Source organism: Centrocercus urophasianus, unplaced genomic scaffold (genome assembly GCF_019232065.1).
Source record: "Centrocercus urophasianus isolate 14NV4802_14NV808 unplaced genomic scaffold, USGS_Curo_1.0 seq_15, whole genome shotgun sequence".
Classification (NCBI taxonomy): domain Eukaryota; kingdom Metazoa; phylum Chordata; class Aves; order Galliformes; family Phasianidae; genus Centrocercus; species Centrocercus urophasianus.
The window spans coordinates 21,152,159-21,175,955 of record NW_024884697.1 but is presented as its reverse complement, the minus strand read 5'-3'; the positions used below and the strand labels follow the sequence as shown (position 1 = coordinate 21,175,955).

Below are 23,797 nucleotides of genomic sequence, written 5' to 3'. Positions count from 1 at the left end.
CCCCCCCCAGACCCCCCCCGGAATTTTGAGGAAGGGGAAGTGAGAGAACAGCATGATGGAGTTGGGCTTGACCACCCTTGGCACAGTCAAGTATCACACTCAGATTAGCAGCATTAGCCACCAAAGTATCACCAGATTAACTAGGATACTCTCTCCATTCTTCCCCCCATCATACAATTAGGAAAGTATTTTTTGTTTTGTTCTTTCATTTATGTTTTGTACTTTGGTCTCTCGGTTCTCATTTTTTCATGGTTTGTCCCCATCTTTCAGCTTCATTCACTGGAATGGCAGATTTTTCTAACTCATGCAAGATGCTTTCCTCCAGAATGGGATTTTGTTTAGAGAAAACTCTCAGAGGTAAGACCAGTTACTATGTTCCACGAGGTTACTGTTACAGTTGCTTTCTACATCTTCCTCCTCTGACACCCCTGGCTGGTGTGTCCCCTGTTTACACCTTCTCACCAACAAGCTTTGGTCTTTGTTCTGATCTGGTGAGTCATTCATTTCAATACAGCACAACAATCATTTTAGTCTTTTTTTAGATTTTTAAGTTTTTTTTTGTTTGTTTGTTTTTTTTAAGTTTTTTTCTCATATCTACACAGACCACTTTTCATAATTTGTCTTTTCTGCTTGTGTTCTCTCTCTACCCAAGGAGATTCCCAGCTGTCCTTGCTAGTTTGGGCAGTCATTTCTTGCACTAAAACTCTTTTTTCTCAAGGCTAGCATCTCCACTGTACAGCAGCTGGAATGCAAGTTCCATTTCAGATCACACACCTTCTCCTGGAATGGACCTGGCTTTCTGATGAATAGCTTCTCCACTATCCCCTAAAGGCTCTCAATGTTTTCCCCAAAGAGATCTTATCCCCATTGTTGTACTGCTTCCTTCTTGCACTGCCTCAAAGCTTGCTTTTATTTCCCAGAGGTATTTTCAAGCTGAGGTAGGCACTGATATTAAGAAGTCATACTAATCTCTTTTTTTCTACACAGCATGAACTTTCAACCTCCAAATTTGTTATCTAAAACCTGCACTGAAATCTCTTTTTCCCTTGTTCCTCTCCAAAACATGTAGTGTTCTGATATGATAATTAGCCGTAAACCATGGTACACTGGGGTAAAAGATTGAATCATCTTGTAAAAAGAACAGTGCCTGCTCTGCTTTCCCATCCATGTAGTTATGGAGATTCCTTTCACTTCACTGTCTAGTAGTGTACAGCACAGATTATAAGCAGCTCTTCACTGAGGGAATATGAGAACCACAACCAGGACCTAGACTACAAGATCTAATGCCATAAAGACTTTCCCTTTTTCCATATTTTGTCAGTTTTAGAATCTGGTTCCTTTTCCTCCTAGCCAATTCCACCTACCCAAGAATTCACCTAGGCACCTGGCACACAAAATGCTTCTTTCATGCTACGCTTTTAAAAATACTTTTATACCCCATTAAATATTATGTAAACAAGGAACATTGTCTTTCTGTGTGATAGGCAGTATTTAGAATTAAAATCTGTTATGTCTAAGAGCACAGTGTGAGAAATTATGCAGCCACCACATATATGTGAACAAATTTTAAATCCACATATATACATACATGGGCACATGCACACTCATGCCCTACATCTTCATCTTCATGAAAGCGTTTAAAATAAGTCCTGAACATCCACATTTGGAGTATTTGGAGTATAAAAAAATGAAAACTAGTGTGCCACATAAATTGTTCAGTAAGAGTGAAAGGATTAAAAGCTTCATACCATGTTTATAAAATCCAATCTTTTTGTCTCTGCTCTGCCCATCCCATATCGTAAGATAATGAATAGTTCCATAGCAACAATAGTCTACCACTAAAACATTACCTTGATTTCAATTACTGGGCAGAAAGAACACATACAATAGAAATACCAGTTCTAAACAGTGATTTAAATAGAATGATCCAGAGTACATTTTTAATCTGAAAATTAATATGTTTATAATTTTATCATTGAGAGGCAGAACATTATAGTTAATTAAATAATGTTGTCTTTAGGCCACAACTCTCGTTTAAGCAATAATAAAGTCTTTGAACCAAGGTATTGCTTTAACACTGATGCAGAGTTCCAATTGCTAATGGCTCTCTCACTATCCAGCAAAATACAAGGAGGGATCCAGCTGTCAGGAACATCAAGAAGAGAGCAGCAACATGTATTAAACTGACTTAAAAGAGAATTCTTTTTCTGGTGAGATTTGGCCATCTCTCATCTGTACTTTTTCCTAAAATATGCATCTATGTGTTATTCTTAGTCTCTCCCACAAGACTTGAAAAAGCATAAGCAAATTGCTATTTCAGTTACAGTCATTCTGTTGCCTTGAGATCCAGGGGATCCAGTTCTCAGTTACAGTTATATCCTTTAAACCACTTTGCAAGGTAGTGAGCTTCTACAACCATTAAGCATGTACAAATGACCCCTTCCCCCTGAGAATGACCTTTGTCTAAGGTCCTGGAGCAGGACCAGGACAAACCAACCCGAGCATCCCTCTTCCCACTGCCATGGGGAGACAACACGGGCTGTGGCAGGAGGCACATCACACAGAGCATGATGATCCAGAGCTATCACTTAGTTTCTAGGCTTCATGCAGAATGGTTTGTAAATTTACAGCATCCTTAAAGGTCACTGAGAAATAAAAAATAAATGTTAACAACAACAAGGCAGAAATCGTACCTTACAGTGACAAAAGTATTTCATTTGCAAGTTTGAGGCTTTCTCTGTGTTCCTAAAGGGATAAAAACATGGCATCTATTCACTAGAGTTTCTCATAGCTTCCTGGTTATTTCCCAGAGCAGGGTACTATACAGTATTTTGGTATAAATCTGACTGCATGTCATAAAGCTTCAGGAGAGAACTTTGCCAGGGATTAGAATTAGCAGAAATTAGAAGTGATCAAAGTGATGTGTTTTTTTTTTTTCAATATTGCACTTAACAAGGGAATTCAAACATTTGGATCTTTCCATTCAAACTGAAGAATTTCAGTTCAGCAAAAATGAAAATGCTTCTTTTATTTTGAGCTATTACCAATATTTCAAAAGAAATCTAGTTCAGTTTATACATAAATGCTTTTAAACTAATAAATATTTAAACATCTGTTTTTGAAACGTGTGGTAAACTCAATAAAAATAACACAAACTCCTGAAATACTTAGGTTAACTAAGGCATGTTTATATCGAAAAATAAACCTCAAGAGAGTAGCAAATGTGTATTTTAAGGGGCACAGGACTTAAAATCATGAGAGACTGTCTCTGAAGTGCATGACTTCCTTTCTGGCAGGATGAGGTTTATCCCATGCAATTCTTCCCTGACACAAAGCTGGGGGATTGGATAGGCAGCCAGCAAGCGAGCTGCTGTGGCAGCAGGGAGCACCACCATCTCCAAGGTACACCATGCTCCTCCAAGCTCTGTCCAAATGCAAGAAGCTCCCAGGACAGAGCTGAAACCAAGATGTTCTCCTTCAGCTGCTGCAGGGAGATGTGCAAGAGTGAGGTGACTCTGTCTACAACTGTTTGCTGTGAGAAACTTAGAACTGCAAAGGAATGTGAATTCTAGGGAGGGGAGTCAGAAAGGAATAGTCTTTACATCATGACAGACATCTGTGTAATTTGCCAAAAACCCACAAGATTTTTGTCTTCTGTAACAGGGGAGGATGTTACTCCCTAAAATATGTCAACAGGTGAGATTTCTTGCCAACTTAACAACAGCAAATTACATAAGTGATTAGGAAAAAAATAATTTCCAGTAAAACTAGATATATTGCTACTGCATCTAGTGAAATCTCTGCACTGTCATTTTAGCAGCTCTTCTCAGCAATTCAGAGTATTTCCACTTGATGGCACCAAATTTTTTTTTTCCAACTTCAAAGACTCCTTTAACAAAAGAGATGCTGAATTGCAAAGAAATAATCAGGACAAATGCATGTTTTTCTTTCTGAGCACATTTCTTAAAAATCTGGAGGTATTTTTTTTGGTTGTTGTTGTTCTTGTTTTTGTTTTTTTTTAATAAGGAATACAGTGAATTTGATGCGGTGGCTTTGTCTCTTCTATTTGACCATGACCACACAGTCATTTGAGCTACTTACTTTTCTTCTCTGCTTAGAGTGTATCTCCATTCAGTGAAGGTTGTGTTTATCATATTGTTATAAAGTAGGCTCCTGAATATGGATGAATCATGCATTTTAAAATAAATTTTGTTTCTGTCCCTATCTTTGAAACTCGTCCTTTGCTTATCTTAAAAATGAAGGGCACTCAAATAGATTATCACAAAATAAAAGGCAAGTTTTTAAGGGTTGAATATTAATTTTGACTCATATTCTAAACTGTCTGTTGCTTTTCAATAGTAATATCTGATGAGCAATTCTCAGTAAGATAACTACTGTAAAAACAACTTCTATAAGCTTTACTTGTATGTTATATACAGGCAGTAGAAGCACAAACAAGCAAAAATGTAGTTTAAGTAGTTGTCCAATTCTTAGAGATTTCACAAGCTTTAGGCAATGTTCAGCATCGTGTACAATGTACCAGATAATAATAGATTAGGTACAGGATAATATCAGATTAGAGTAAATATCCATTTATTGTTTCTCATCTCATCTCCCAGCAATAAGCCATGTGAGGCAGAGCCAAGTCTTGTGTCTGGGTACCTGCATGGGGGGTTGTCCTCTCTCCCCTAGGTTCGTGATTAAACCTCTTGGATACAGCAGTGACATAAACTATGCACAGAACCATCTGTTGTGGTTCTACAACTGCAAACCAGCATTTTAGCTGTGTCTAATGAAATCTGTCTCATTTCTCTCAGCAAAACAGAGAATGCAGTGCAGCATTGATACAGGGAAGGCCTCAGGGAGTCCTGGCCAGAAGAGGATAGGGAGGCAGGGACAGATCAGAGTTCGGTGCATGTCCTCATCCAAAATTAGGATATCAGTGAAGGGTTTCTAAGACAAAAGGCAATCCCAAGATTCTTCTGCCACAGACTGCATTTTGTGCTAGAATTTATGTGAGTACAGTCTGCAATGAACCTTCTATACAGAGGTGTGTGCGTGCAAAACAAGTAGAATGTGCTGCTGTTTTGGGCAGGTCCAAATCAGCTGCTCTGTGCAAAGCTAGGCAGACATTTCCCAGATATGTGACAGCTACTGTCACACACTACAGAGCTGCCCTGTGCCCATGGGCAGTCACTCATATATGCAGATACTCAGCATGGTTGGAGCTGCCTGCTGCCATGACTTGGCAGCCAGATGTCCTGGTGTCTCATTCAGCTTACAGCAAAGAGGACTTCTTTGGAAAAGCTTCATCCAGAGGCTCCCCTCCCCTTCTGTCACCTGCCCTCAAGTTTTAAATTGTTCCCAGTCCAGTCCTGCGTCTGCCTCTAAAGTACTTTTTTGGTTCTTGAATGTTAAAGAATTGTTCAGTTCAACTTTTCCATCTAGCTCCATTTTACAAATCTATGATCTGACTTATTTCCTATTTCAGAAGTATCTTTCAGCTCTAATTTCCACAGTTTCTTCTGTGAGAAAGCAAGCCACTGGCCCAGTCCTGGTTTCCACCAGTAATATTTTCACACAATCTTAGCTCCATATGAGACCTATGCTTGAGGATATGAACATTTCGAGTAGTTAAGGTTCTTGAGCCAGGACCTGAACTCAGCCACTCAGATTAATTGGTCTCATAGGCTGGCCTTCCTCCTTAGAAGAACTGCATGGAAGAAAGTCCAATACTGAAAACATGGAAGCACTCTTCATGGAAATACAGTTACTGTTTTAAACAAGTCTTTTATTGTTTCTGCATAACAACATCACTTATTATAGCTAACTATTGAAAAACAAACAAACAAAAGCCATTTTCATTTGATTTCATGTTCTTGCTCTATAATTTTGTCATCCACAATCCAGGAAGAAAACTCTCTCACTCCAGTGCAGTGAATTACTACATGACATTTGTGATGTTTCATTTCCCACCAAAAAAAAAAAAAAAAAAAAAAAAATTCAAGAGGCTGTAAAAAAAGCATGAGTCTCCTTTCTGTCTTGTAGAGAGGGTGGAAAATGCAAAGAACAATCATTACTAGCCAGAGCTTTATTAGACATGAAAAATAGCATCTGGAAGCAATGCTTGTCTTTTCCTCAGCAAAGAAAACTGCCAGCACCACAGCTTCTTCCAACACCACTTTGAGCATCTAGAGTCCAACCCAAAGCATCTCCACCTGCAAAGTCCTCCAGCACAACTCCACTTCTGCCCTACACGAGCTTAGTCAGCAGCTGTGTCTTCCCTAGCATAGAAGTCTGACAGCCAAATTTGTTTTTCTTGGGGATGTTTATCTCACTTAAACCCCTAATTTTCTCTATACAATAGAGATCAGTCATGTTAACTCACAATTAAATCAGGAGTTAATCCCAAAAAGAAAACTCTTAATAACTCTTTCCCCTCCTACGTTCCAGCAAACACTTTTGCCTAATAATATATCCATGATCTGTCACATTTTAGCAACTATTTACTGTGGTTCCACCTAAATTTTGTATCCCCTCATTATTATCACTGAAAATTATTTAAAGTTAGAAATAGAGTCATGAAGCAAACATGCATGCCAATGCTTAAGAGTTCTGCAGGACAGGCATTCCACCCATGTACTGCTGTTTCTTATTTCGTGTGTGACAAGGACTTCATGTGTAATTACTGATGGTGTGAAACTTTGAAAACTACAGATTCTGCATTTAGATTGTAGATGATTCTGGCTGCTTTGCTGCTATACAAGGGTATTTTTGCCCTGATTGTGGTTGTCCCAATCACATCTGGGTGCCACACTCTAAGTTCTCTAAGATGCATAGTCTGTGCCATTCTGCATCTATACTAATTACAGTGGCAGAAGCCAGGCTAGACCCAGCACCCTGCGTGTTTTGCCTTTCCCAGGTGAGAAAACAGCTGACCTTCTCCAAAGCTGGTGCAGAAGCCCAGCACATGACCCTGTGGAGGGTGCAGGAGCTGAGGCCCTGAGACAGGCACAAGCCAGGGTGCAGGCCTGTTTACTGCAGCTGCAGGTTGTTAGCAAGCCTTCCAGTGCATCCCTCCACAGATCTCTATCACTGTAAGCTGCCTCACCGAGATGCTAACGTACAAGCAGAGACAAATTAACACTGACACTGGCTTTTGTGCTAATGCCAGAAATGTGTTTTGCAAGAGCAGAAGCTGCTGAAGAAGGAGAAGTGGAAGTAGAGGTGGAAGGAGTTAATCTGTGCAGGATCTGAAGCAGCTAAGTGGTTGGCAATCCAGGAAGCTGCTCACTTCCAAATGGTATTGGGCAAAAGACAGAGATATCAGAGGAGTAAGGGTCTCAAGTGGCAAGTTCACTGAAGCAGAGGAAAAATCCAGATATGTTGGTTTTGCTGTTTCAGTCTTATTGTTCTGTCAAGAGAAAGACCTTTCATACAAAGAAGTGCTTTCTATGAGATAAATCAGGAACCCACAGAGGCAGCTCTGTATGTGAGTAACCCAGTTATACCTATTTCACTGGTAAATGTGACATTATGGTGACTAAGACCACAAGAGGATGAGACACAAAAGAAATACAGAAGAGAAGAGATTACAAAAATATACAGTAATATCAGTGATATACATATGAAGTAGAAAGGTATTAACAAGCAAGATCGTCCTGGATGACATGCTTGATCACATAAGGAATGAGCATGTGATCTCAGACAGCCAGCATGGCTTCACCAAGGGAAGGTCATGCTTGACCAATCTGGTGGCCTTCTATGATGGAGTGACGGCATCGGGGGACAAGGGAAAATGACCTATGTCATTTACCTGGACTCAAACAAGGCCTTTGACATGGTCCCCCACCACATCCTTATCTCCAAATTGGAGGAATGTGGATTTGATGGGTGTACCACTCGATGGATAAGAAACTGGTTGAAAAGCTGCAGTCAGAGGGTGGTCATCAGTGGCTCTACGTCCATGTGGAGGCCGGTAACGAGCAGCATCCCCCAGGGGTCTGTCTTGGGACCGGTGCTCTGTAACATCTTTATCAAGGACATCGATGGTAGAATCGAGTGGCCATGGGCAACCTGGTCTAGTATTAAATGGGGAGGTTGGTGGCCCTGCCTGTGGTGGGGGGTTGGAGATTCATGATCCTTGAGGTCCCTTCCAACCCTGGCCATTCTGTGATTCTGTGAATCAAGTACTAAGCAGAAAATGCATCAGTATGCCAGCAGACATTCCAGCTTAGAAACAGAAGCATGCAGCAAAGATATTACAGAGTATTTTTTACAGATGTGTATTACATCAAGAAGGAAGGGAACGTGTAGCGCTATAGACATGATGACACAGTGCAAAGCATCTTAACGAGCATCCTCCACTGACAAACAGAAACAGCTCAAGTCAGAAGGCACACAACTGAAGAACATCTCCAAAAAAAGTAATGCAACAGCAGTGAAAGTATGTTGCCTATGTTTGCCTACTATACAAGCTAAGAACTGCATTTTGGTACGGCACACACAAATACATGAACAAATCCAGAAAAAAAAAAAAGAATTTTAAAATGGATGCTGGAACACAAATAAGTTTTTGAGAAAGAAGGTAGAGTTTGTACCATACCATGAGATTATTTTGGGAAATGTGATTAACAGGATCTACAACAGAGCAGGCACAGAAAGAAAATATGAACAGCACCTCTGTGCATGAGGACTTACCTGCAAACGTGGCACATGAAGGATGATACATTTACTGAAACTTCTACCAGGAAAAGAATGTAAAAGGACATCTCACAGCTGAGGGGAAAAAAAAAAAAAAAAAAAAAAAAAGTTGTGTGAAAAGAAAGGGTATCAATAATTAGTCATGGCATTTCTGAATGCCATCTATTTTCTGAGGAATGCGTAATATATGGGTGGAGTTGAGTGACATAGTCATGTGCCTTCCAGCATAGGAAGGTGTTATTTGGCTAACTTTATTTAGCTAAGTTAGTTTGAATTCTTATGACTATACTCAGGTATCACCAGCTGATCACAACTCCTCAATGATAATTTAGTTAGTAAATTAATAAATAAAGAAGGCAAAACTAACTAAGGCACATTTCATGCAACCAGTTTTAGAAGAGATGAATCATACTCTATGAATGCTTTTTCCCTCCATAAGGGGATTCTGGACATTGATAGACAATTAGACCATGAATGCCTTCTATTAGGGCACAAAAAAACACTGCTTTCTAATTATCCTCCGTATCTGTTGATCAGACTTACTGGGCATAATGTATGTGTTTTGAAGTCTTGCTTGTACCACCTGTTTAGTTTGAATTTTCTTTTGCTGTGAGCAGTTTGACCTATGACAGCATGTTAAGATAGAATCAGTGACACTAAGTACCACGAATTGGTGTCATCACAATGAGTACGGAAAAATATATGTAACAGCCTTCTAAATACTGACCTCCAAAAGTAGTATGGCTGCAATCAAACTGCTCAGCGGAAGCGGTCTCCAGCCTTGCCCTGAGATTGGTTGGTTGGCACATGGTAGATGATGCTGGTGACAGGCTAGCAGTTAGGTAGCGTGACTGAGATTCAGTGCCAGGAAAGTTCCCAAGCTCTACCTGATCAGCAGTTTTGGAAGTAGCCAGTGCAACCACTCTAATAGCAAGGACAGGATCTGTTTTCTATTTCCTAAACTTGAGCCTATGTCTCCATTGGGATGTTATTTCTGAGCAGCTTCTGATGCTTGAGGACTTCCTGCAAGCCAAGTGCATCTGTGCAGGGTCCCAAGCTTGGGTAGTGACAAGACACAGGTACCTTTGAGAGGAATTAACAAAGCCCCAGAACAAAGTATTTTGATTCAGGTTTGGATGAATACATGTGTTTTTTTTTTTCCCTGTGTGTGTTTGTGTCTGGGGGGTAGGGAAGAGTTAACTACCTATGCAAAATGGAATTATATGGAAAAACAAGTTGGTAACCTTGTGTTTTCCTGAAAACTTCCCACTGAATTTCAGCTATTTGCTTTCAATTACCAGTCCCTCCCCCTCAAAAAAAAAAAAAAATTGCTTAAATCTCTGCCCTTCACAAATGAATCACTGAGCAAAGACTTAGTTCAATTGGATTTCACAGAGATGACAGGATCTGTCAGTGACTTTAACAATGAAGGTTTTCTCCTACATCTAGTTTTGTATGCCAAGTTTCTTTGTGCTTCACCACAGCCTTAGACACAATCCGTGTAATTCCAGTGCAAAAGTCTAACTCAAGAGTGTTTCTTCAGTGTGGGGAGGGATCTGCTATGTACAATTTATAAGCAAAACAGTCACCCACCTAATCATTATGAGGAGTTAAATGAGCACATAATTCAAGGATATCTTGTAATGACCCACTTTTGTCTTTAATATGGACGAATATAAGATGATAGCATTAGTGGTCTGATTGGGATTTAAAACAAAAAAACAACACAATTTTGAATTCCATCTGTCTTCCTTGACAACAAGTTCCTTCAGTGGTGTGAAAATGGTTCAGGACAGAAAAGCCAATACCAGAACACTTTTCCAGCTAATAGATATCAAACCCCTGCATGTTTTCATGTCACAAAGATCAGTAAAACAAAGAAACAAAGCCAACCAGGATGTGCTGCTCCCTCACAAGGATCACTAGAGCTCAGTCTTGGCTGTGTCCATCACGAAGTCTGCATACCACAGGATCTAGCCGTGTAAAGCACAGAGAAGAACTGAGTTAGATCCTTAGGCCATTGAGTCACATTTGAAGCCTATTCCCTTTTATAGGATAATAGCCTATACAATATATAAGCAGAAAATTGGCAGCTCCTTTACACTGCTATTAGTGTTAATAGCTAATGAACTATAAAAGCGACAGGGTTTTTTTTTTCCCCAATTGATTAATTTAAATTTAACCTTAATTTGTTTAGATCTCACTGAGAAGCCGCTACCTTATTCTGAGCTACAACTGTTGCAATTAGCAGAAGTATCCCACTGTGAATATAAGGCTGATTGCATGCTATGCATCTATTGTGAGATGACACTGCTTAGATGTCTGTTGAAGAGATCAGACAACTAACTCCAAAAATACAGGATTATTTGCAAATATTTAGTCAGCAGCATATTCTGAAATGGACTGTTTCCATTTCAAAAAACATACGCATGTTTTATAGCATGGTAACATGTTGTGGGTGGAAAATATTGCGTGCCTTATTTATTACGTCCGCTGTTTCTGAGACTCATTTCTACAGCTATGAACAAAATGTTTATTTTTTTTGTGATACATTTCTGTTCTCCTCTTTTCATCTTCAGAATTCTTACCACTTGGATTCTAACATAGCATCTCCGCAGAGCAAGTAGATTTATAAAGAAGATGTAACACTTGAGGGAAGTTTGTGTCATCGTTAAAGCAGTACAGGAATGAGGGGAGGGGTGTGTGTAAATTGTTCGTAGTTGCTGTTTTGATGCTACATGATTTTGTTGTTGGGAATTCATCTTGCTGATATAAGAGAAGTTTGTGAAGTTTAGGTGATAAATCTTTATAAATGTACATTGTAATGTGTTATTGTATGTATCTAATGCAGATTTCTTTCACAAGCTTTCAAACACCCATATCTCACTCACACTGGTGCCACCTTCAGTGGATGGCAAATTTAAGACACTTATGTAGAGTTTTTAATGAAAATAAACTATTTAAAAATACTAGATTTTTTGTCATCATTAGATAAACCCTAAGAAGGGGATTTAAAAAATGTGTGTCGAAACTGTAAAGACCTTCTGTTGCTCATGCTGAAGAATTACTTCTTACCAGAAAAGAGGATACTGTAAGGTATCGCCAGATTTTTAAAAGCAGTAACAAAGTAAAGCTCTGTGGTACTGGAGCACATCCAGATCAACTGCGGTGTGGCTTTCCTGATGGCTAGGAAAGCCACATGTCAATAGCAAGCTATTAGTTAAAAATAAAGGTACTGTCAATTATATTTTACCTTTCTAGATTACTGACAGCATAGGGTATTCACGCACCAAAACCTGTGTTATCTGGCCTTTCTAACTCAAAGGAGAGAGATTTCTTCATTCATTTTAATAGGATGTAAATTCCACTCTCAGTAAAAGAGACCCTGCACAAACATACAGAACAAAAAACACAACATAAAACACCTCGAAAGACCTCACCACAACTCCAGACACTATCATTGTTATCAGAACATTATAATTTCACATTGACTCTTCAATATCACAGCATGGCAGAAGCCCTGGTGTTCAAGATGAAGGGTCACCAAACTACAGTCCTTCATTGCACATGAATCACAAACGTGACACGTGCAGCTGCCATGCCAAGGAGATATAAAAAGACTCACGAGTGAGGAGCTGCTGGTAAACAGCCTGCTGATTAGTTCCATTCCCCGGAGGTGGGAAGAGGCAAGAAAACAGGTGGTGTCTGCAGTCACTGCCATCAGCTCTTCTAGGTCTCAGCTTTGCACCTGATCCAACCCCAGCAGTCTCAAGACCACTGTGAGACTACTCCTAGCACTTCTCTCCTCTTGGCTTCCCAAGGATAAGGTAGGGGTATGATGGCTCTCAAACATTTGAAGAGGTTGATAGGTATCCAAGTGTCAAGAAGGTTGTCTGCACTTGTTGCAGATGTTTCAGAGATAAAGCAAGTATTCCCTTCTGTGCAACTTCATGCAACCCACATGTTATGTATGTGTGGAAAATATGGATAGTTTTATGTAGCTAAATTTGCTTATGCTAGCCTTGGTTAGATAAACTTACTCATTCTCCAAGGACATCATTTTCAAATACAGTTTTCTGGAAAGGCGGGGATATAAAAAATAAATTTATCTTGAATGAAGAGAGTTTTTGTTTTGTTCTTTAAGCAAATGAAGGATGGGATTCCTGATGATTTCAAACTGTTGCAAAGTTTAAACAACTTAATAAATTCAAATTAATTTTGAGTATTCCTTTAAAAGGAGACAGCAGAAATCTCCTTGAATTTAGTTCTTCTTCACAGCAGAAACCATAACTTTTCTGATCCCTCAGCAGCGCTAACAACTAGAAATGGCAACTGCTTTGACAAACTACCTGTAGCACTTACAGCTTTCTGGGCCAGTCTGCCCAGACATTTAGCTACTCTGTAAAGTCTTTTAGACACAACCATAGGCTCCTGAAACAGTCTTTGCATCTTGCACCAAGGAGTCTTAAAAGGTACCAGTTTTCAAACACGAGTTAAGCCTGATAGTGAAATGTAAAAATTGCTAGAATTCAGTTCACCCAGTATGTAAAAGTGCTTAGTCTACATAATACAAGATGGAGTGCCCAAACCCAGGGAGAAAGAAGAAAACAGGCAGGTCGTGTTATCTTAAATGAGAACACTTTCCATCTCTCTTCTTTGGGCTAAGATACTGCGCAGACAGGTACACAAGATGTAGAGTAACCAGCAACTACAGCATGTACTCATGAAGCAGCAGGAATGGGATCCCACAGCTGCCTCCAAGGCAATTTGGAAACAGCACATCCACCTCAGCATGGTTTGCTCTGAAAGCATGACCTAGGAGAGAAGATGGAGTCATTTTTGCTTACTGTTCTGCTGGCTCCATCAGTACTGTCACATCCAATGCAAGTCAACTAGAAGACATGAAGAGTGCTTTCTCTCTGTGTGCTCCATGGCCTAGAGATGAAGATTCTCTCCTAGGATGCAGATGCTGGGGCTATAACTCAATCCAGCCAAGCCGGACACAGCTCCTCACCCTCCTGCTGTGGTGATAAGCAACTTCACCACCCAGATCTTATGCAGAGAACGCTAACACTAACAGCCTTCACTGGGATTTCCTCCTGTTCTCCCAGCAGGCTCCAGAAACTGGATTTCCTAGAAGGCTGCTAGAAGAAAGCAAACTACCAACAAGGAAAGACATATGTGACACAGGAGAAACTGAGTCTATTTTTCATGCCATTTCAGACACCAATGTCTCTCCACTGACTGAGCAGAAGAGGTAGAAATTTATGTTCATTTGCTCTCTGTTAAGATATCCCAACTTCACTGTAGTCATTACCCAAACAAGTAGGCAAGTTGATTGGACTCACACTGCTTTGAACAAGACTGTTCTGAATGGAAGACTGCTCAAAAAAACACAGTGAAAATAAATAATTTGTAACTGAATTATTCTATGTAATGTTTAGCAACTATTTGACTGGGAAAAAAAAGGGGGAGAGAGATCTTCATTCGGCACTAGGGTGAAAAATCTTTCAAAAGTACTGGGGCAGAGGAACAACTGAATTAACAGCACAGAATGAACAATTAATTCACAGAATCTAAAATAACAGTCTATGGACAGGTGCACCTGAGATTCCTGTTATTGATGTTAAAATTATTTCTATCTGGCTATAGTTTGCTTAAGCATGCAAAGATCATCTTAAGTAATCCAAATTAAAACAAATGGATCTCTTACAGAATATCAGTACTGGAAGTCTGTAATTAGGACAATTTCATGCCACAGACCTAGGACGCAAGGCAAAACTCTAATTTTCTCTCTTGTGCTATGACTACTTGTCATTTATGTGAAAAGATGCAGTAAAAGCAGGAAAGACAGAAAATAAATAAATAAATAAATAAATAAATGAAAAAAACAACTATGCTGACTTTATAGCACTGAACTCAGCCCAGCAGACCCTTCCTTACTCTTAAGCTGGTTGTCTCTGGTTTCATAGTGTCACAGAATCACAGAGTTGCTCAGGTTGGGAAAGACCTTAAAGATCATAAAGTCCAAACACAACCTAACCATACTACCCTAACTCTAACAACCCTCTGCTAAGCCATGTCCCTGAGCACCACATCCAAAAGCAAATTCCTCCCAAAGCAACAATTTCTTTTGTACAGATGTTTTATCAAAGTTGCCCTCTAAATTTCTACAGAGTTATAAATGCTGATTTGCTGAAATTATTTCTATAAGAAAGATTTAAATTTAGAAAGATTTAAAAATGTCTTACAAAGTAGCACCCTCTGTAATCAGTACAGAGGCAGATTTCAGATAAATACAGTAAATGTAGCTCAGCAGTGATGTACTCCTGTGCCTACATATATTACAGTAATTCTTTGGCCCCTCCAACTTCCACTACAAGTCAGTGTGATGAGCAACCACATTCAGCATCAGGGAACAATCTGTGACTGCTTTTTCAAGAAATATGAGTTCCGTTCTCAGGTAATTCAGCCTCTGCTGCAGTTATTGTCCTTATACAGCTTAACATTGCCACACACACCATAATAGTGCACTGTGTTTCTAAAGACTTGTGAGAAGCAGCACACTCCCTAACAAACAGAAACACTGTTTATAGGAGATGGCATCTCTGCTTCTTGCTACTAGCAAATCAAAAGTTCTTACAATTAGCAAATCAAAAGGCCTATGAGTTCATTATCTGAAATCATAATAATTACAAGTTGTCCACAAAAGTAATTATGAATTTGTTTTGGTCTTTACCTAATTTTTCCAGTCAGTGCTGCTGTCTCTCTTCAAACCAGAGTCAGACGTTCCCAAAAATTGAAAAATGTCATCAAATTCATTTATCGTTTTCCCAGTTTCACTGTAGGCAAAAGCATTAGTGGGTATAAGCAAGCACTGGCCCCCAACTTTTAATATTAATTAAAGTAGCTTGAAGTATTTTAAGATTGTATCTCTATTTATGATGTGCAGAGTACTGTATTTTTTGGCAAGCTTAAAAGAAAGAAATGATTAATCAATTACTGCATTCCTCATCAGTATTTTTGGTACCTTATTTTAGGAATCAACACATTATTTCTATAAAATCTAGCAGGTAAAAAAGAAATAAGACAATCTTTTGCATTTTCTGGTGAACACGGAAATAGAAACAGTGTTTTCCAGTTACAAAGCTAAATGTGTTTTTTTTTTCTTCTGAACATACTGTGGTTCAGATTTTGTTTAACTTCATCAGTAATTACTTTCTGTCACAAATGCTTGTTCAGAAAAAAAATATATTAATCTGAAAGTATTTATCACCCAACAGTTTTTCATTATTGCTACTTAGAAAGCTCTTGTTCAAGACTATTTCTCTCTAAGTCGAGTTAGACAAAGTTTTTACATGGACCTATAAACTCGTCGGACATTCCATGGTAATATCAAGAGCTTAGCACATTTTTTATATATATTTTGAAAAGGGTTTTTTTTGTCATCATTTGTACTTAATTGCTCTGAGCTGAAGTACTCTAAATCAAGGTTTATCTCACATGCTGTGTCCATCTGCAACTGAATCTTGATGTTCCACTACTGAAACGAAACATTTATTCTACCCATGTAGCTGTACATAAGCTGCTTGCACTTACATTTTCAAAGTATCAATTTTTCCATCTGAAATAAAACCTAAGATGTATTTTTTATATAAATAAATGCATAGAAACAGATTATCTAAGTTTTAATTGATCAGTAACTGAAGATTTCTTAGAAATCACATAATAATGGTGCTGAAACATCAGTCATCTGAAGGGCAGAAAGGTCGGCGATGTTTTTTACTTTCCACAGTCATGGTTATAGGATTTAATACTGTGCCTAATCAAATATGCAGGGGTTCAATCAGAGCATGTGACTGAACAGTACAGCCATTAAACAACTTCTGTGAAAGCTGCAAAGAAGGACAGAAAATAGACACAGCTCACCCTTCATCACAGTATGTACTTGATGTAGGTTGCACTGTGCCATGCGACCCTACAGCGACAGATCCAGCCTGGAGGCTCTTGCTGCAAGCAGAAGGGAACTCAGTGGCATATGGAGCTAGAACCACCACTACTAAAAGCAGAGGAACCAAAACCACTGCTGTGTTAAGAGGCAGCAGCTTTCTTGCATCTAGTTTACAGGCACTGTCCAGCTGAGCTGTCCTGGAGCTAAGCTGTGACTGCACACGTACATTTCAGCCAGCTCCAGATGGACCCAGATGCTTTCTTTCAACCCTCTTTTGCCACCATTGTGGTAATGAAAGGGAGAAGAGAGTGAAAAATCAAAAAAATCAAACTCAAGACAGTCTCTTGATTAAACACTATCCCAAATCTGTTTTGAGTGCATTGAGATATGCTGGGTGATATGAGAGATGCCATTTATGAACAGGAATATATGTTTTTTTATGGACCATTTATGAACAGGAATATGGTTTTGGATAGCTTTTGAAAGGCTTTGTGTTTAGCTTACTTTTCAATATGCATGGATTTTTTCTTTTTAATTAGCAAACAAAGGTCTTCCTCTCCCCTTTTTTTGCAGGGAGAGGAAGGGGCTGATCACCACTACAGCAGTAACATGTAGTGGTAACATGAAACTGGTACCATTCATCTTCAGAAAGAACTCTGCACCTGACTCTGCAATATCCTGCTGTTGATGCATTTTATTTTTACAGTGATGGACACACAACTGCTTTCATAATTCTGGTCACTCTTCAGGCACAGGGTACTTTCAGGTTTGACACACATTAACATAATTGTAGCATCTGACAAGCACAGAAGAATTCTCTGCTCAGTCAAATTTGAGAAAACCTGGGTGGGGGGTAGAGGGCAACAGCTCTTCCTCCACAAGGGCTCTCAGCTCCAGCAATCCATAGGCACCAGCCTCATCTCTCTTTTATTCAGTATAAAAGTGAAGTTACTGTGATTGATAGAGAGACAGGCTACAGTGTCCTCAGGATGCTAATGCTCAGCTCTGCAGCTCTGTTTATGTCAGACTAAGAGGCATTCGTGCTCTCATTCCCCAAAATCTACAAGGCGCTGGCAGGATACAGGTGACCAGTTGTTGTACAGGATATGGGGATTTGGCTGGCAAGCAGGCACCAGGAAATATAAACGTTCTGCGAGGTACAGGTGACTCCATTTTTTCCTGTAAAAATTATTCACAATTGAAAAAAAAAAAGGAGAGAGAACAAGAAGTATGAAATACCTGGTAGGTATCACTGAAATACCTGGTAGGTATCACTGTTAACAGCTCTTAGCTTTGGATGTACGTGAAACTGTGGTTTCTGTCTGTCATGGTGACTTCACCAGCTCTGAATTGCCTTTGACCATTAACTAGAATATCACTTAACCTGAGATTAATCTTGAAAGACAAGAAATGAAAGGTAATGGTGAGCAGGCCTTCTGAGACATGTTTTAATCCCAGCCTTTGACACAAATATGGGTTTGTCTAGTGAAATAACAAATGAGCTATCCTTATTTCCCTGTAATGTCCTACTTCTGTAGTGTTTATCTCAAGAAATGTAGGAAGGAGAAACACTTACACATGCCCATCACCAGCTTTTTCTGCTTCACCTTGGAATAACACTAGAGTGTCTCGCTTCCACTCCATTTCAAAATGGGGTCACTAATGTGCATAAGTTCCTCAGTAAAAAAGCATTTTTCATTGGGAAGACACAGAAGAATCCAGATTATGCAGTTACTGGAGATCTTTTACAGAAGGGAAGGCAAAATATTGATTGTTGTTTATAAACCCACAAACGGCCTACAGTCAAGCAACACCAGAAATTCTCTCTCCATCTCTAGAAGTTGTAGTCATTCAAAAGGGACAAATTAACCACCACCATCACCCAAGGAAGCCTGAGCCCTTTTTACTACCAGCACTTTGCAAGAGAGAAACTACAGAGAGCAGACAACTCTCAGGCATTAGAGTAAGCAGAGCACAGCCTTCTGTGGTGCTCAGGCTTAATGGAGACCTTTAATTTGAGAATGCCAGTGCATACTCACCCAAAGTCGGTCAGATTAAGTTTTATAGTATATTTACAGTGTATAGTCATATTCTTTCATGATGATATGATTTTGAGAATTACAGTGTGCCTGCAGTGCTTGGGTAGCTTTGAACAGTTCTCAAAAAGCTGTGAAATAAAGATACTTAACACCCTGCTGACACAGTTGCAGTGTCTTGTACTAGCACACTTGTTGAGCAATAAGAGAACTAAGTTGTGCTTCAGCTCTGATTTTATTTCAGTCAGAGATTCACACAAATGGTACACCCACGTAATTTCAGCGGGATCTTTGGGGCATCTTACCTCTCATTACACAGCACTGAAGTTTACATTGGCAACCATGAAAGGAAGAAGAACCAGTAGCGCACAATTCAGCTGCTTGGGAAAGCATTCCTCCCCACTGAAACATCAATTTGCTGTAAAAAGACATCGCTGGGGAGAACCAGACTCTATCAGCCCTCATGCCCCTTTCCCTTTGCAGAGCCTCCATCCTTTCCCTTCCTCCAGCATAAAAGCCAGAGCTGAGCAGTGCAGAGGAGCTCTGGGGGTAAAACCCAGTTTTACCCAACCCTCATTCTTTCTGCTTTCCACCAAAAGCAGAGAACTGCTCCATGGACAGGGACTGGAAGCTGCCCCTGCCCCTCTAAGTGGCAAAGGTGCACTTGCAGCAAGGAGGGCGCTGCCAGCCACTGGGCCACCTGAGGGACAGCACGGCCATCTTGCCCTGCACTGCCATCTCGTCCCACTCTGAGGGCCTTATGAGGGGCTGAGCCCTGCTTGTGGTGCTGCCAGGATCTGTCTGACATCCAGATGTGACCTGTTGCTTTGCTTTTTCACAGGCGCAGTCAGTTACTCAGAGGACTTCCTCAGCGATCTGTGAAAGGAGAAGCCTCGCTTTCTCTCTCACTCACCCTCGCGCTCAGAGGAGCGCTCCCAGCCGCACCCGAGGCTCAGACCCTCCGGCTGCCCGTACCCTGCCCACAGCCGGGATGCGGAATGACACCCCATCGTGGTTGATGGGGCCGTGCTGTGTCCTTACAGCCGCACCCGGGGGACAGCAGGTGCTGCGCACCGAGGCACGGGCAGGACCCGGCCGCCCCTTCGCGCAGCTCCGGCCGCAGCCGCGCCCCTCACGACCCGGCAGCGCGGCCCGGCGGCCATGTCTGACCCGCTCCACTCCCCGGCCCAGGGCTGCCCCGGCCCTCCCACCTCCTCGGCCACGCTTTCACGGCTCGGTTTGGCAGAGTCGGCCGAGCAGCTAATAACATAACAACCCTGCTTTGATCAATCCGAACTAATTACCCCTCTTAATTAAAGTCTTTAGAGGTCGTGTCGGTGTTTTGGCAGGGAGCGGAGCGCAGCCTCGGGGACCTGTCCCCCCCCCCCGGCCCCCGCGTGTGCGGACATTCATTTCCAACCAACGAACGCATCATTATTATTTGTCTTTTTTTTCTTTTCTTTTCTTTTTTTCTCACGTGCAAGAGTCAAACCGAAAACGAAATTCCAATCCGTACACAGCGAAGCCGCTCTGTCCATATAGATACGATAGTGAGGGGTGGGGGCAGGAGAAACCGGCGGAGAGCACCCCGCGGGCGCCGGGGACGGGCAGGGGCCGCGCGTGGCATACATACATCGAAATAATTAAAGAGGTGCAGCATTCCCGACCCGGGTAACACAGATCCCAAATAAATACAGCAGAAATTGGCTTGGCGTTTTTCTTTCTTTCTTTCTTTCTTTCTTTCTTTTTTTTTTTTTTTCTTTTTTTCTTTCCAAACCATCTCTCCACCTGAGATGCGACAACGACCAAAAAATAAAAAACACACACCAAAAAAAAACAAAAAAAAAGTATTTAAGAACAAAACAAAAAAAAAAAAAAAAGAAAGAAAAAAGAAAAGAAAAACCGAACCAACCAGTCCCATATAAATGTTAGTGTCGACATAGAGCATAACACACGGAACCGCTTAACGGGCGCATGCAGGGGGCGGGCGCGGGGCGCTCAGGGCTGCGCGGGGCCCGGGAGCAGCGGAGGCGGCGGGTCGGGGCCGCCCAGCTCGGCCGGGGGCCGGGGCAGCCCCATGGCACTGTCGTGCAGCTTGCGGACGTGCTTCTTGAGGTCAAAGTTCCGGCAGAAGCCTTTGCCGCAGGTGGGGCAGGTGAAGGGCTTCTTATCGTTGTGGGTGTGCATGTGGAAGGTGAGGTTGTACACCTGGTGGAAAGCCTTGTTGCAGATATTGCACTTGAATTGCTTTTCCCCGCTGTGGGTCAGCTTGTGGTTTTTGTAGTTGCCTGAGGAGAGAAAGAAGAAGGGCAGGGTGCTGAGAGTCGGGCGCTGCGGGCGGAAGACAAGCAGCCCCGTACCGTCCGCAGAGCCCGGAGTTAGTGGGAAACGACAGCCCCCCTCCCAAAATCGCTTTCCCCCTTCCACGACATCTCCGTCACAGACACGGAGGGAATTATCGAGTAAAACAAAATGGCATAAATCGCAAAAGAAAATAAACAAAACCGGCCAGAACCCTCCCGTTAGAGCCGTGAGAACAACGACTGCTGCCGTCCCCGGCACTAGGGGCACAGGACAAGCGGTCCCCGGCACACCTACAAAACGAAACCCTAAACCGGGGCTCACGGGGAACGGACGGGGGGTGGCGATACCTCGAAACGAACCTCAGTCTCCAATAACGGAAATAAACAGAGAAATCCTCTTCCCACCCTCTCCCCGCCGCCAGTGGTGCCGGGGCCCGCCGGTACCTTTCTGGTGAAATCCTTTGCCACAGAATTCGCAGACAAAGGGTTTGTAGCCGGCGTGGATCCGCGTGTGCGTGTTCAGGGTCGAGCTCCGGTTGAAGGCTTTGCCGCACTGGTTGCACTTGTGGGGCTTCTCCTGGGGAGAAACAAACGCGGGTCACGGCTTTGGGCTGTCTGCGTGTTAGTTTGGCTGCTTGCAGCTGGCAACGGCGCTGAGATGCTCGGCGCTGCCCGCACTGAGCGGGGAGATCCGCCGTGCCCACACGGCAGAAACCAAACGAAATCACGGCAAAGCCGCGGGCTGCACCCCTCCAACCCCACCCCCGGCCCGAACCCCGCCGTTCCGGGCCCCGCACGGCGCCGATAACCCCGCGGTTGCGGTGAGAGAGAGCTCACCTGCGTGTGGATGATCTTGTGGCGGCACAGCGTGCTCGCCTGCCTGAAGCCCTTCCCGCAAACTTTGCAAACGAAGGGTCTGGCTCCCGTGTGCACCGGCATGTGGCGAGTTAGGTTATAGTGTGCATTGAATACCTTCAAAGTTAAAGCGGACAAAAGAGAAGAGCGCGGTTAGCGACCGAGGGGACCGCCGTCGTGTACAGCGCAGAGCGGAGCACGCGGCGGGGACGGGAGGGAGGCGGCGGGGCTCTACTTGCCTTTCCGCAAACTTCGCACGTGAAAACTTTGGGCTTGCTGCTCGGCGAGCCGCGGCCGAACTCCGCGCTCTTATAGGCGATCTTTTCCGAGAGGATCTGGGCGCTCTCTTTCATGTAATGCTGCAGCTGTGCCTGCGACAAGTCCTTGAAGGCCACCCCGGCGGGGAACTTGTCGGCGGGCGGCAGCACCAGCTTGTTCCGCTCCGCCAGGTAAGCCTTGGGCTGCGGCTGCAGCGGGGAGCTGAGGAAATAAGAAGCCACCGGGTGGATGTTGACACCGGAGGCCGGGTGACAGGGGCCGTCGCCTCGGTTGAAATAGCACAGGGCTCCCATGGCGTGGAAGGAGGAGTGATTGACCACTCGGGGTCTTACCAGTTTGTACTGCTGCAAGGGCAGGGCGTCGCGGGGGAAATCTCCTTTCAGGCTCAGGGCACAGTTCAAGAGATCGCCGCAGCTGAAGGAGGGCGAGGAAGAGGAGTCCAAGGGCGCCTTCCTGGGCTCCGCGCCCGCCGCTTTGCCCAGGGGGTCGTACGCCACCGGCACGAAGGGGATCATGCAGGGAATGGAGGAGCCGAGGTGCAGCGGGTGCTTGGCGTCGCCTTTGGCCGCGGAGCCGTGCAGGAGCTGCGGGACGGGCACGGAGCGGGGCTCGGGCGTCCGCGCCATGATGCGCTCGATGGAGAAGGCGAGGGGCTTGGGCGTGCCGATCATGGTGCTCCTCGCAGAAAGGCTTTCTCTCGCCGGAGGAGCCGCGAGGATTTTGGTCGCCGTGTGATGGCCACTATTGTCCATGGCTGGCTCTCGTTTGTTCGCCCGCTTTGAGCCGCTTTGGTAGACGCCTCTTTTTTTCTCTCCCCCCCCTCTCTCTGTCACTCTCTGCCCCTTCTCTCGTCACCGGTCCGCACGCACGGGGAGCGGCCGCCGCCGCACCGGCGGAACCAGCTCAGCCCGGCGGACTCACGCCAGCCCATCGCGGCGCACTTTGGCGCACCAATGACTCGGGACAATCGCTGCTTATTTCTATCAATAGAAAGTGTTGTGTCAATAACGCAGCCGAGATCTCGCCAATCGTTAACTTCCAAGAGGAGAAGGTAAACTAGATAATTGCTCAATTCGCTTCCAACAGTCAACAGGAAAAGTTTTTGCCCCCCCAGCAAGCGGCTACTTTTCATTGGCGCCCGCGCCTCCCCCGCCCCGGGAAGGAGGCGGCTCTCGCTCCGCGCCCCTCTCCCCTCTCTCCCTCGATTTTTTTTTTTTGTTTTGTTTTGTTTTGTTATTATTATTATTATTCGCAATCTGCTTAACCAGGCTTTAGAGGCCAAGCAAATCCGAGATCAATTTTCTTGTTTGGCTTTAAGTGACATCATCTAAAATCATTGTCCAAGTGCTAAATAGGGATGTGAAACCCAATTCGAGGGCAGGCGCCGGGCTGTTTGTCACACGAGGCGCTGCGAAGGAGCGATGCAAGGGGAAGCGCTCGGTTCTTGCCACTTCCCAGCCCGAGCTCTCTTTGTGCGGCTGGGAGCGGGAGGGAGACGGCTGTGCTGCTCCTGGGGTCGCTCCGAGCTGCTCGCTGCTCTCACTAAGGGGATCGGGAGGCGGCGAAGCCTTTGGGAAACGCAGCGAAGGAGGCAGAGGGAGTGCGGTGTGTGGCGGCGAGGAAGTCCCGGCCGCGTCCCGCAGGCGCTGAAAAGGGTGAACGGGAGCCTG

The 23,797-nt window shown here is 43.2% G+C and overlaps 1 protein-coding gene and 1 long non-coding RNA gene across 5 annotated transcripts in view; one reads left to right on the top strand and one right to left on the bottom strand.

The window, feature by feature from the left end:
* LOC122158658 overlaps positions 1-11,672 on the top strand; it is a 17,765-nt gene extending 6,093 nt beyond the window's left edge. For 3 of the 4 annotated variants that reach the window (XR_006168276.1, XR_006168274.1, XR_006168273.1), the window contains 2 exons: positions 271-357; positions 3,297-7,724. This is a non-coding gene — a long non-coding RNA (uncharacterized LOC122158658). Of the gene's footprint in view, positions 1-270; positions 358-3,296; positions 7,725-11,282 lie in introns of those variants that run through there. The other variant, XR_006168275.1, reaches the window with a different exon arrangement.
* A 9,016-nt stretch (positions 11,673-20,688) lies between these two features.
* FEZF1 (FEZ family zinc finger 1) lies at positions 20,689-22,879 on the bottom strand. The gene is made up of 4 exons (XM_042815848.1): positions 22,088-22,879; positions 21,831-21,965; positions 21,438-21,570; positions 20,689-20,978 (listed from the first exon to the last, which is right to left on the bottom strand). The coding sequence occupies exons 1-4, from the start codon at positions 22,877-22,879 to the stop codon at positions 20,689-20,691; spliced, it is 1,350 nt and encodes a 449-aa protein (XP_042671782.1).
* Positions 22,880-23,797: the final 918 nt, after the last annotated feature.

What these genes read in the sequence shown, in the direction of transcription:
- FEZF1 (XM_042815848.1), bottom strand. Translation starts at nt 22,879, where the DNA reads ATGGACAATAGTGGCCATCACACGGCGACCAAAATCCTCGCGGCTCCT. An exon ending in CGTGCGAAGTTTGCGGAAAG is followed by an intron (nt 21,966 to 22,087) that starts GCAAGTAGAGCC and finishes TTAACTTTGAAG; the next exon opens with GTATTCAATGCACACTATAA. An exon ending in ACAAGATCATCCACACGCAG is followed by an intron (nt 21,571 to 21,830) that starts GTGAGCTCTCTC and finishes GTTTCTCCCCAG; the next exon opens with GAGAAGCCCCACAAGTGCAA.